Below are 12,805 nucleotides of genomic sequence, written 5' to 3'. Positions count from 1 at the left end.
TTCACTCTGTATGACAGACTCTAGGTCCATCCACCTGACTACAGATAACTCAATTTCGTTTCTTTTTATGGCTGAGTAATATTCCATTGTATGTATGTGCCACATCTTCTTTATCCATTCATCTGTCGATGGACATTTAGGTTGCTTCCATATCCTGGCTATTGTAAACAGTGCTTCAATGAACATTGTGGTACGTATGTCTCTTTTTGAATTATGGTTTTCTCAGGGCATATGCCCAGTAGTGGGATTGCTGGGTCATATGGTAGCTCTACTTTAGTTTTTTAAGAAACCTCTGTACTGTTCTCCATAGTGGTTATATCAATTTACATTCCTGCCAGCAGTGCAGGAGGGTTCCCTTTTCACCACACCCTTTCCAGCATTTATTGTTTCTAGATTTTTTGATAATGGCCATTCTGACCGGTGTGAGGCGATACCTCATTGTAGTTTCGATTTGCATTTCTCTAATAATTAGTGATGTTGAGCATCTTTTCATGTGCCTCTTGGCCATCTGTATATCTTCTTTGGTGAAATGTCTATTTGGGTCTTCTACCCATTTTTTTTTTAATTGGATTGTTTGTTTTTTTGATATTGAGCTCCATGAGCTGTTTGTATATTTTAGAGATTAATCCTTTGTCCATTGTTTCATTTGCAAATATTTTCTCCCATTCTGAGGGTTGTCTTTTTGTCTTGTTTATGTTTTCCTTTGCTGTGCAGAAGCTTTTAAGTTTCATTAGGTCCCATTTGTTTATTTTTGTTTTTATTTTCATTACTTTGGAGATGGGTTAAAAAAGATCTTGCTGTGGTTTATGTCAGAGTGTTTTTCCTATGTTTTCCTCTAAGTTTTATAGTGTCTGGTCTTACATTTAGGTCTTTAATCCGTTTTGAGTTTATTTTTGTGTATGGTGTTAGGGAGTGTTCTAATTTCATTCTTTTACATGTAGCTGTCCAGTTTTCCCAGCACTACTTACTGAAGAGGCTTTCTTTTCTCCATTGTATGTTCTTGCCTCCTTTGTCGTAAATTAGGTGACCATATGTGCATGGGTCTATCTCCGGGCTTTCTATCCCGTACCATTGATGTATATTTCTGTTTTTGTGCCAGTACCATACTGTCTTGATTACTGTAGCTTTGTAGTATAGTCAGAAGTCGGGGAGCCTGATTCCTCCAGCTCCGTTTTTCTTTCTCAAGATTGCTTTGGCTATTCGGGGTCTTTTGTGTCTCCATAAGAATTGTAAAATTTTTTGTTCTAATTCTGTGAAGAATGCCATTGGTAGTTTGATAGGGATTGCATTGAATCTGTAGATTGCTTTGGGTAGTATAGTCATTTTCACAATATTGATTCTTCCAATCCAAGAACATGGTATATTTCTCCATCTGTTTCTGTCATCTTTGGTTTCTTTCGTTAGTGTTTTATAGTTTTCTGAGTACAAGTCTTTTGCCTCTTTAGGTAGGTTTATTCCTAGGTATTTTATTCTTTTTGTTGTGATGGTAAATGGGATTGTCTCCTTAATTTCTCTTTCTTATTTTTCACTGTTAGTGTATAGGAATGCCAGAGATTTCTGTGCGTTAATTTTGTATCCTGCAACCTTACCAAGTTCATTGATTAGTTCTAGTAGTTTTCTGGTGGTATCTTTAGGATTTTCTATGTATCATGTCATCTGCAAACAGTGACAGTTTTACTTCTTTTCCAATTTGTATTCCTTTTATTTCTTTTTCTTCTCTGATTGCCGTGGCTAGGGCTTCCAAAACTATCTTGAATAATAGTGGCGAGAGTGGACATCCTTGTCTTGTTCCTGATCTTAGTGGAAATGCTTTCAGTTTTTCACTATTGAGTATGATGTTTGCTGTGGGTTTGTCATATATGGCTTTTATTATGTTGAGGTAGGTTCCCTCTATGCCCATTTTCTGGAGAGTTTTTAATCATAAATCAGTGTTGAATTTTGTCAAAAGCTTTTTCTGCATCTATTGAGATGATCATATGGTTTTTATTCCTTAATTTGTTAATATGGTGTATCACATTGATTGACTTGCGTATATTGAAGAATCCTTGCATCCCTGGGATAAATCCCACTTGATCATGGTGTATGATCCTTTAAATATGTTGTTGGATTCTGTTTGCTAGTATTTTGTTCAGGATTTTTGCATCTATGTTCATCAGTGATATTGGTCTATAATATTCTTTTTTTGTGATATCTTTTTCTGGTTTTGGTATCAGGGTGATGGTGGCTTCCTAGAATGAATTTGGGAGTGTTCCTCCCTCTGCATTTTTTGGAAGAGTTTGAGAAGGATCAATGTTAGCTCTTCTCTAAATGTTTGATAGAATTTGCCTGTGAAGCCATCTGGTCCTGGACTTTTGTTTATTGGAAGATTTTTAATTACAGTTTCAATTTCATTACTTGTGATAGGTCTGTTTATATTTTCTAATTCTTCCTGGTTCAGTCTTGGAAAATTGTACCTTTCCAGGAATTTGTCCATTTCTTCGTGGTTGTCCATTTTATTGGCATATAGTTGTTTGTAGTAGTCTCTTATAATCCTTTGTATTTCTGCAGTCTCAGTTGTGATTTCTCCTTTTTCATTTCTAATTTTATTGATTTGTGTCCTCTCCCTTTTTTTCTTGATGAGTCTGGCTAAGGGTTTAACAATTGTGTTTATCTTCTCAAAGAACCAGCTTTTAGTTTTATTGATCTTTGCTATTGTTTTCTTCATTTCTATTTTATTTATTTCTGCTCTGATCTTTATGATTTCTTTCCTTCTACTGACTTTGAGTTTTCTTGTTCTTCTTTCTGTAGTTGCTTTATTGTAGGGTTAGATTGTTTATTTGAGATTTTTCTTGTTTCTTGAGGTGAGATTGAATTGCTGTAAATTTCCCTCTTAGAACTGCTTTTGCTGCGTCCCATAGGTTTTGGGTTGTCGTGTTTTCATTGTCATTTGTTTCTGTGTATTTTTTAATTTCTTCTTTGATTTCTTCAGTGACCGCTTGGTTATTTAGTAGTGCACTGTTTAGCCTTCATGTATGTGTGTTTTTACAGTTTTTTACCTGTAATTGATTTCCAATCTCATAGTGTTGTGGTCAGAAAAGATGCTTGATATGATTTCAGTTTTCTTAAATTTTCTGAGGCTTGATTTGTGACCCAAGATGTGATCTATCCTGGAGAATCTTCTGTGTGCACTTGAGAAGAAAGTGTATTCTGCTACTTTCAGGCGGAATGTTCTTATAAATATCAATTAAACCTATCTGGTCTGTTGTGTCATTTAAAGCTTGTGTTTCCTTATTTATTTTCTGTTTGGATGATCTGTCCTTTGGTGTGAGTGGGGTGTTAAAGTCCCCTACTATTATTGTGTTACTGTTGATTTCCCCTTTCATGGTTGTTAGCATTTGCCTTAGGTATTGGGGTGTTCCTATGTTGGGTGCATAAACATTTACAATTGTTATATCTTCTACTTGGATTGATCCCTTGATCACTATGTACTGTCTTTCCTTATCTTTTGTAACAGTCTTTATTTTAAAGTCTATTTTATCTGATACGAGTATTGCTACTCCAGCTTTCTGTTGATTTCCATTTTCATGGAGTATCTTTTTCCATCCCTTCACTTTCAGTCTGTATGTGTCCCTAGGTCTGAAGTGGGTCTCTTGTAGACAGCATATATATGGGCCTGTTTTTGTATCCATTCAGCCAGTCTGTGTCTTTTGGTTGGGGCATTTAATCCATTTACATTCAAGTTATTGTGTTCCTATTACCATTTTCTTAGTTGGTTTTGGTTTGTTTTTGTGGGTCTTTTTCTTCTCTGTGTTTCCCGCCTAGAGAAGTTTCTTTAGCATTTGTTGTAAAGCTGATTTGGTAGTGCTGAGTTCTCTTAGCTTTTGCGTGTCTGAAAAACTTTTGATTTTTCCGTCGAATCTGAATGAGACCCTTGCTGGGTAGAGTAATCTTGGTTGTAGGTTTTTGTCTTTCATCACTTTAAGTATATCCTGCCACTCCCTTCTGGCCTGCAGAGTTTCTGCTGAAAAATCAGCTGATAACCTTATGGGGATTCCTTTGTATGTTATTTTTTGTTTTTCCCTTGCTGCTTTTAATATTTTTTCTTTGAATTTAATTTTTGTTAGTTTGATTAATATGTGTCTTGGTGTGTTTCTCCTACGGTTTATCCTGTATGGGACTCTCTGTGCTTCCTGGATTTGGGTGACTATTTCCTTCCCCATGTTAGGGAAGTTTTCAACTATAATCTCTTCAAATATTTTCTCAGACACTTTCTTTTTCTCCTCTTCTTCTGGGACCCCTATAATTTGAATGTTGGTGCATTTAGTGTTGTCCCAGAGGTCTCTGAGATTGTCTTCAATTCTTTCCATTCTTTTTTCTTTATTCTGCTCCTCAGCAGTTATTTCCACCATTTTGTCTTCCAGCTCACTTATTCATTCTTCTGCCTCAGTTATTCTGTTATTGATTCCTTCTAGTGTAGTTTTCATTTCAGTTATTGTGTTGTTCATCTCTGTTTGTTTCTTCTTTAGTTCTTCTAGATCTTTGTTAAACATTTCTTGTATTTTCTCAATCCGTGCCTCCATTCTATTTCCAAGATTCTAGATCACGTTTACTATCATTACTCTGAATTCTTTTTAGGTAGATTGCCTATTTCCTCTTCATTTATTTGGTCTTGTAGGTTTTTACCTTGCTCCTTCATCTGTGATGTACTTTTTTTGTCATCTTTTTTTTTTTTTTTTTTTTTGATGAGTGGGATTGTGTTCCTGTCTTACTGGTTGTTTGGCCTGAGGCTTCCAACACTGGAGTTTGTAGGCTGTTGGGTTGAGCTGGGTCCTGGTGCCAAGATGAGGACCTCCGGGAGACCTCACTCCGATGAGTATTCCCTGGGGTCTGAGGTTCTCTGTTAGTCCAGTGGTTGGGACTCAGAGCTCCCACCACAGGAGCTTTGGCCTGACCGCCGGCTCGTGATCCAAGATCTCACAAGCCGCGCGGGGCGGCAAACAAAAGAAAGGAGAGCAATAACAAAGTAAAAAATATAATTAGACTAGGAAACTAACAGCTATGTTAGAAAGAATATAAAAATAAAAATACAGATGAAACAACAACCAGAAGGTAAAACAGAACCACAATAGTAAATAAGAGGAGGAGAAAAATAAAAATTAAAAAAAAAAGGTGGAAAAGGCCTTGGCTGTGGAGGGCGGGGCCTAAGCAGGGGTGGGGTTTGGGTGGTGGGCAGGGCCTATGCTTAGGACCCACAGGGCTGGAAAACGTCCTGGAGGCTGTTGGGGGTGGGGCTTAGGCTCAACAGAGGGGGCCCAGGCGTCCCTCCTGCCTCCAGTCTCAGAGGGCAGGGGACCCCACCTGGGAGCCCAGCAGGCTTCCTGGGCTCGAGTGGGTGGGGCAGACACCCGCCGGTCCTGGAGGGCCCCTCCCACCTGCCTCTCCTGTTCTCCCCCTACACCCCTGGGGCCACCTCGGCCTGCAGGGGTCCTCTGAGGGCGTAGGACCTGGCCTGAGAGTCAGGCAGACTTCCCTGGCCAATTGGGCAGGGGAAATGCTGGGCGCGCTCCCCCCGATTTGAGCCCCTGAGGGTCCCTCCAGGCGTGGGAACCCCTCCCCCTTCTCAGCCGCCCCTCAGGGTCTCTGGTCCTGTCTGGCCTCCACTTCTCCCCACTCAGTCCCCTGACGTCCTACCAGTTCGCTTGGGGGTTCTTCTGTCTCCTTGGGCATCGAGGTCCCCCACCAGCATCCAGCAGGCACCCCAGTTGTGGGGAGATGGGAACTCTGTGTCTTCCCACACCGCCATCTTGACTCCGCCCCCAGTTTCATTCTTTTGCATGTGGATATCCAGTTTTCCCAGCACCATTTACTGAAGACTATCCTTTCTCCATTGTGTATTCTTGGCACCCTTGTTAAAGATTAGTTGACCATATATGTGTGGGCGTATTTCTGGGCTCTCTGTTCTATTCCATTGGTCTATGTGTCTGTTTTTATAGCAGTTCCATACTGATTTGATTACTATAGCTTTGTAATATGGTTGGAAATCAGGACGTGTGATGCCTCCAGCTTTGTTCTTCTTTCTCAATATTGCTTTGGCTATTTGGGTTTTTATTTTGTTTTTTGTAGTTCCATACAAATTTTAGGATTTTTTTTCTATTTCTGTGAAAAATGCCATTGGAATTTTGGTGGGGATTGCATTGAATCTATAGATGGCTTTGCATAGTATGAACATTTTAACAGTGTTAATTCTTCCAATTCAAGAACACAAAATATCTTTCCATTTGCCTTCTTCAGTTTCTTTGATCAATGTCTTACAGCTTTCAGTGTATAGGCCTTTCACCTCCTTGGTTAAATTTATTGCTAAGTAATTCTTAAAAAGCTATTGTAGATGAAGTTGTTTTCATGATTTTTGTTTTGATAGTTCATTGTTAATATATAGAAAAGCAACTAATATTTTAATATATTTATTTTATTTTTGGCTGCATTGGGTCTTCGTTGCTGCACACGGGCTTTCTCTAGTTGCAGCAAGTGGGGGCTACTCTGTTGCGGTGCGCGGGCTTCTCATTGCAGTGGCTTCTTTTGTTGCAGAGCACGGGCTCTAGGTGTACGGGCTCCAGTAGTTGTGGCACACAGGCTCAGTAGTTGTGGCTTGCGGGCTCTAGAGTGCAGGCTCAGTAGTTGTGGCGCACAGGCTTTGTTGCTCTGTGGCATGTGGGATCCTCCCAGACCAGGGCTCGAACCCATGTCCCCTGCACTGGCAGGTGGATTCTTAACCACTGTGCCACCAGGGAAGTTCAAAAGCAACTAATTTTTGTATGTTGGTTTTGTATAGTGAATTTGTTGATTACTTCTAACAGTTTTTTGGTAGCATCTTTAGCATTTTCTAAAGACTAATATATGGTATTAAGATCATGTCATCTGGAAACAGAAACAGTTTTACTTCCTCCTTTCCTATTTGGATGCCTTTCATTTCTTTTTCTTGCCTAATTTCTCTGGCTAGGTCTGTGTTGAATAGAAGTGGCAAGAGTAGGCATCTTTGTCTTGTTCCTGATCTTACAGAGTGGGCATCATTGTCTTGTTCACTACTGGGTATGATGTTAGCTTAGGGCTTGTCATGTGTGGCCTTTATAACGTTGAGGTACATTCCTTCTATACCTAAGTTGTTGAGAGTTTTCATCATGAAAGGATGTTGAATTTTGTCAAATGCTTTTTCTGTATTTATTGAGATGATCATACGATTTTTATTCTTCATTCCGTTAATGTGGTGTATTGATTTGTATATGTTGAATCATCCTTGCATAGTAAGGATAAATCCCACTTGATCATGATGTACAATCCTTTTAATGTGCTGTTGAATTCAGTATGCTAGTGTTTTGTTGAGGACTTTTGTGTTCACCAGGGATATTGGTCTGTAATTTTCTTCTTGTAGTGTCCTTGTTTGGCGTTGATGTCAAAGTAATGCTGGCCTTGTAGTATGAATTTGGGAGTGTTTCCTCCTCTTCAGTTTTTTGGAGGAGTTTGAGAAGGATTGGTATTAATTCTTCTTTAAATGTTTGGTACAATTCACCATGAAACCATCTGGTCCTGGGGTTTTCTTTTTAGGATGATTAAATCTCCTTACTTGTTATTGGTCTGTTCAGATTTTCTATTTCTTCATGATTCAGGCTTGGTAGGTTGTATGTTTCCAGGAATTTATCCATTTCTTCCAGGTTATCCAATCTGTTGATGTGTAATTGTTCATAGAAGTCTCTTCCAATCCTTTGTATTTCTGTGGTATTAGTTGTAATGTCTCCTCTCATTTCTGATTTTAAGTCTTTTCTCTTTTTTTTAAAATTGGTCAAGCTAAAAGTTTGTCAGTTTTGTTTATCTTTTTTTAAAAAACAGCTCTTAGTTTCACTGATCTTTTCTATAATTTTCCTAGTCTCTCTTTCCTTTATTTCTGCTCTGATCTTTATTATTTCCTTTCTTCTGCTAACTTCAGGCTTAGTTTTTTTCTTTTTCTAGTTCCTTGAGGTATAAACTAGGTTGTTTATTTGAGATCTTTCTTTTTTCTATTATTTATTTTGCCTGCACCATGCAGCTTGCAGGATCTTTGTTCCCCCACCAGGGATTGAACCCAGGCCACAGCAGTGAAAGCACCGAGTCCTAACCACTGGTCTGCCAGGGAACTCCCTCTTTTTTTCTTAATGTAGGCATTTATTACTGTAAACTTCCCTCTTAAAACTGCTTTTGCTGCATCCCATAAATTTTGGTGTGTAGTACCGGGGACCCTTGAACAACACAGGTTTGAACTGTGTCATCTACTTATATGCACATTTTTTCAGTAAATTTGTATTATACTACTACATAATCCTTAATGCGTTGAATCTGCAGATACAGTCAGCCCTCCGAATATGTGGTTGTTCCGTAAGTTATATGCAGATTTTTGACTGTGTGAAGGGTTGATGCCCCTAAACCCTGCTTTTGTTCAAGGGTCAACTGTATTTCCATTTTTGCTTCTAGATATTTTATTTCCCTTTTGATCCTCTTTGATTTCTTCATCATACTACTATTTTTAAAAATATTTATTTATTTATTTATTTGGCTGCATCAGGTCTTCATTGCCCCGCGGCATGTGGGATCTTAGTTCCCCGACCAGGGATCGAACCTGCATCCCCTGCATTGAAAGGCGGATTCTTAACCACTGGACCACCAGGGAAGTCCCCATCATACTACTCTTAAGTCTGTTTCTAAAACATTTATTTTTAGATGCTGTAACATAGATGATGACAATCATGCGACTCCCACAGACACCAGACTTGGGGGTGGTAGTGGTGGTAGATTTGGCTCTTTGCAGGGATTTAATAGACGGCAGCAAGGGAGGCTGAGCCTAGTCGGGGTTCCTGACGTGAGCTCAGCCATCTGCCAGCCCCTGCAGGCAAGTGTTCAGTTATTGATCAGCTCAGCATCAGAGCTGTTTGTCATCAGATGCCTCCGCGACTTCACCAAGTGAGAACTTTGGTCGCTGAGGTAAGACCATTCGAGAATAAACCCCACATCCATCCATCTCCTCTCTCCATAGCCAGCAAACGGAAGAGGACCCAGGCGTGCAGGAACTGGAGGCCCTGATAGACACGATCCAGAAGCAAGGGAAAGATCGCCCGTGCAGGGACAATATCCGCAAGATGTTTCAAATTTATGACAAGGAAGCTTCAGGACATGTGGACAGGGAGACGTTCTTTAAAATCTGTGACTCTTTTCACCTCCCCGTTGACGATTCCTTGGTTAAGGAGGTGAGTACGAGTTCCTCTTGGGGGTTGATTGCAGAGGCTGGGCACCGCTCACTCGTTCCCAAAGGCAGTTGCATTTGTATTTCGTTTTAACTGGGGAAGACTTGGGGTGTTCACATCAGATCTGCTGTTTGGTCCTGATTATGGCATTTGCCCTCGGCTCTAGCATCGGCATCCTTTCCTAACTGCTGCTGTAGGGCATCTCTTTAAGTGGGCAGGGGCCAGACAGCACAGAGCGGCCAGTGAGCCATGTCAGGGCTAAAGGAGGGTGGCTGCCAAGGGCAGATTGAAAAGCTGGACTGAGCAGGATGGTGGGAGCCTTTGACACCTTCACAGCCTACGTTAGCCCATCAGTAGGGCTGGCGTGGGAGAGGGCGTGACCGCTGCCCTGGACGGCAGCATCCGCCAGTAGGGGTCCATGGTCAGCTGCCAGTGGAGGGATGACACGGACGATCTCCTCCAAGAGTTTCCATGAGGGAGCTGAAGAGGGCATTTCATACCTCTTTTTCATTATAAACCCCTTTGACCAGGGTTCCCCTAGAAGTCGGGACAAACTTTCTCCCACAGTTGCCAACGATGGTGGCTAATGTTATTGAGACATTCTCACTGATTAAGAACATTGTGATGCTGTAGTCCTTCTTAATGATACGTTAGCAAAAAGGGATGTTTGGAAGTTAGGACTCATTTAGGGAAGCCTTCTGTTTGGGGCCAGTGTGACTAGGTTGGAGACGAGGGTTTTTCAGACGGGAACATTAGCAAGGAGTGAGGGAAGCAGTTCAAGTGGGCCAAACGCCCATCTAGCTTCCCAAGTCTCAGGCTGACAGCACACCCAGCCTTCGATTTCTAAGTCATTTGTGCTATCTGTGACCTGACCTGAGAGAGAGGAGCTGAAGTCAGGGGAGGTGGGACAGGGAAAGCATGGGCGGGATGGATTTGCACACGTCCTTAATGTAGCCACAGCAGATCAGTGTGCTTACTGCCACTCACAGGTGTTTCAGGGGACTTGGTTTGAGCAGTGACATGACTAGATTTTTCTGTTAGGCTGTGATAGCAGCAACCTGCTATTCTAAGTCTTACTCTGTGCTGACTGGATGGACAAAGTCTTGTAATTGAATATAAGAACAAAAATGCTTTGGAAATGACAGTGCTCTTATAAACGTTAAACCTGAAACCTTGGGCAGGCCGTTTACTCCATCTGAGCTTTGATTTCGTGAAGATGGGGATACTCTGACCTACCTCCCCAGTTTACAGGGTCATTTCAGAATCAGCCGAGGATATAAAAAGCCTGAGCTGGTTTACAAAGGCAGGGGACAGGCACTAAAGAGCGCTCTGCAGCTGAGCTGAAAGCAGCCCGTCTGTCTCTCACGGGATCCCCTTCTCTCTCCCGCAGCTCATCAGGATGTGCTCTCACGGAGAAGACAAGATTGACTACTATAACTTTGTCCGTGCTTTCTCCGACTGACCTGCTGAGGACAGAACGCAGCATAGTATTTTGAGGTTGGGCCTATGTATACCTGTACTCTTCATAGAGGCATTTACAGAGCTCTTGAAATTGTATTTCCTTTTTGGTTCTTTTACCACTGAAGTCTAAATTAAATTGGATCTTGTAGGAGCTAAGGTTGGTGCCTTATTTAGGGAGGGGAGATAGGGGTGTTGTGATGGTTAATTTTATGTGTCAACTTGACTAGACATGGGGTGCCTGGACATTTCTGGGTGTGTGAGGCCGTTTCTGGATGAGGTTAATATTTGAGTTGGTGGATGGAGTAAAGCAGTTGGCCCTCTCCAAGGTGGGTGGGCCCCACCCATTCCATTAAAGGCTTGAATAGAACAAAAAGGCTGACCTTTCCCTGATGAGAGAGAATTCCTCCGGCCTGCTTTGACATCGGCTTTTTCCTGCTTTTGGACTCAAACTGAGACATCGGCTCTTCTGGGGCTCCAGCCCGCTGGCTTCAGATAGGAACTACTCCATCAGCCCTCAGAGGCCTCCAGGTCGCTGACTGCAGACGCTGGAGCTTGTCAGCTTCCTCGGTTACGGGAGCCAATTCCTTAATCGTCAGTCCCTTTCTCTCTATATATACAGCCTATGGGTTCTGCTTCTCTGGAGAAAGAACCCTGACTAACGCAGGTGTAGGATGACTAAGAGCAGGAGGAGGATGCATACAGCGTGCTCAGAGAGACGTCAGCTCGGGTGTGGTGCTGCAGGCAGTGCCGCCCGCCCCGCCCCGCCCCGGCCCGGCAGGGAAGGGAAGTAGACACCATGTTTTTCAATTGCACTTCTAGGCCCATTAGTAGACCTGCATTTTATTTCATTTTATTATTTATTTATTTATTTATTTAAATTTATTTTTGGCTGTGTTGGGTCTTAGTTGCTGCGCGCGGGCTTTCTTTAGTTGTGACGAGCGGGGGCTACTCTTCGTTGCAGTGCGCGAGCTTCTCACTGCCGTGGCTTCTCTTGTTGCGGAGCACGGGCTCTAGGCGCATAGTTGTGGCTCACAGGCTCTAGAGCGTAGGCTCAGTAGTTGTGGCGCACAGGCTTAGTTGCTCAGCGGCATGTGGGATCTTCCTGGACCAGGGCTCGAACCCGTGTCCCCTGCATTGGCAGGCAGACACTGTGATAATAGGAAATATCACAGTGTGGTACACTGATTTGTTTCATGAAACTTTTGTTTCAAATGAGTGTGTATTTACTGGGTCATGATGTAAACATTTCTTGATGTGGGCTGTAGTTAAAAAAAAAAAATTTTAGAAAAACTGCTTCTAGAGAGCCTGGCCTCAAGATAGGCAGAAAAGACTAGTAGCAGCTACTGGTTATCGACTGAGCTCTGATGGACTTTTCAGAAGCAGGGCTGCTCCTTAGTTGAAGTCAGCCACCAACTTCACCTTTATAAATGCTGTCTCTGATTGCTTCCTACCTGTACTCTGTCTACACCACCAGGGGCCTGAAAATACCATCTAATTAGGGTGTATCAAGCCCGTATCTATAGGCTTTAGGGGTACCTGAGAAGATGTCTCTAGATGTTTCCAGAAAATCAAGGGTCACTTGGGTGAGTGAATATCCTGCTGGTGTAGGAGCACGAGCATGTTCCTATAAGAAATTAATTATTGAGTGCTTTATTTGAACCATGAACTTAGCATTCACTATCCCTAAATCTTACTACCACCATTCCCTGCAAAAACAAGCAAACCAGCCAGCCAACACACCCCCAAAATGGTGAGCCCAGATGAGCAAGCAGGCTCAGAAAGGCCGACTGCCCAAGGTCACCAGCTTCTCCGGCTGAGCCGCTTGCTCTCCGTTGGCACCGTGCCTTTGCCTCAGGTACATGGTTCCTGTTTGGTCCTCATAGCCCATGCCTGTCCTCAACTAACTGCACTCATCTCCTGAGCTCCCTCTGGAGATGGTTCTGGAAAAACAGCAGACAGCCATGGGCAACAGGCCATCTGATGCCAGCAGTGTCCTGTGCCCACTGCTGGTACCAACGCTCGGACAGCATCTATCCAGCACCTACACTGACATCTGGTGGCTTTTACACACAGACTTCGCCCCATCCTCTCCTAGCCAA

General features: G+C 42.4%; 1 protein-coding gene across 4 annotated transcripts in view; it reads left to right on the top strand.

Moving 5' to 3' along the window:
• The window catches only part of EFHC1 (EF-hand domain containing 1), a 59,348-nt gene extending 48,491 nt beyond the window's left edge, over positions 1 to 10,857 (top strand). For 3 of the 4 annotated variants that reach the window (XM_082411676.1, XM_082411673.1, XM_082411675.1), the window contains 3 exons: positions 8,570 to 8,675; positions 9,042 to 9,248; positions 10,636 to 10,857. In XM_082411676.1, the coding sequence (XP_082267802.1) occupies positions 8,570 to 8,675; positions 9,042 to 9,248; positions 10,636 to 10,707 (385 nt within the window). In that variant the 3' untranslated portion in view covers positions 10,708 to 10,857. Of the gene's footprint in view, positions 1 to 8,569; positions 8,676 to 9,037; positions 9,249 to 10,635 lie in introns of all 4 variants that reach the window. The other variant, XM_082411674.1, reaches the window with a different exon arrangement.
• The last annotated feature ends 1,948 nt before the right edge of the window (positions 10,858 to 12,805 follow it).

Source organism: Balaenoptera physalus (genome assembly GCF_965194825.1).
Source record: "Balaenoptera physalus genome assembly, chromosome: 11".
In the NCBI taxonomy this organism is placed as follows: Eukaryota; Metazoa; Chordata; class Mammalia; order Artiodactyla; family Balaenopteridae; genus Balaenoptera; species Balaenoptera physalus.
Note: the sequence above shows the minus strand (reverse complement) of the source record. Positions and strands in the feature narration are given on the sequence as shown.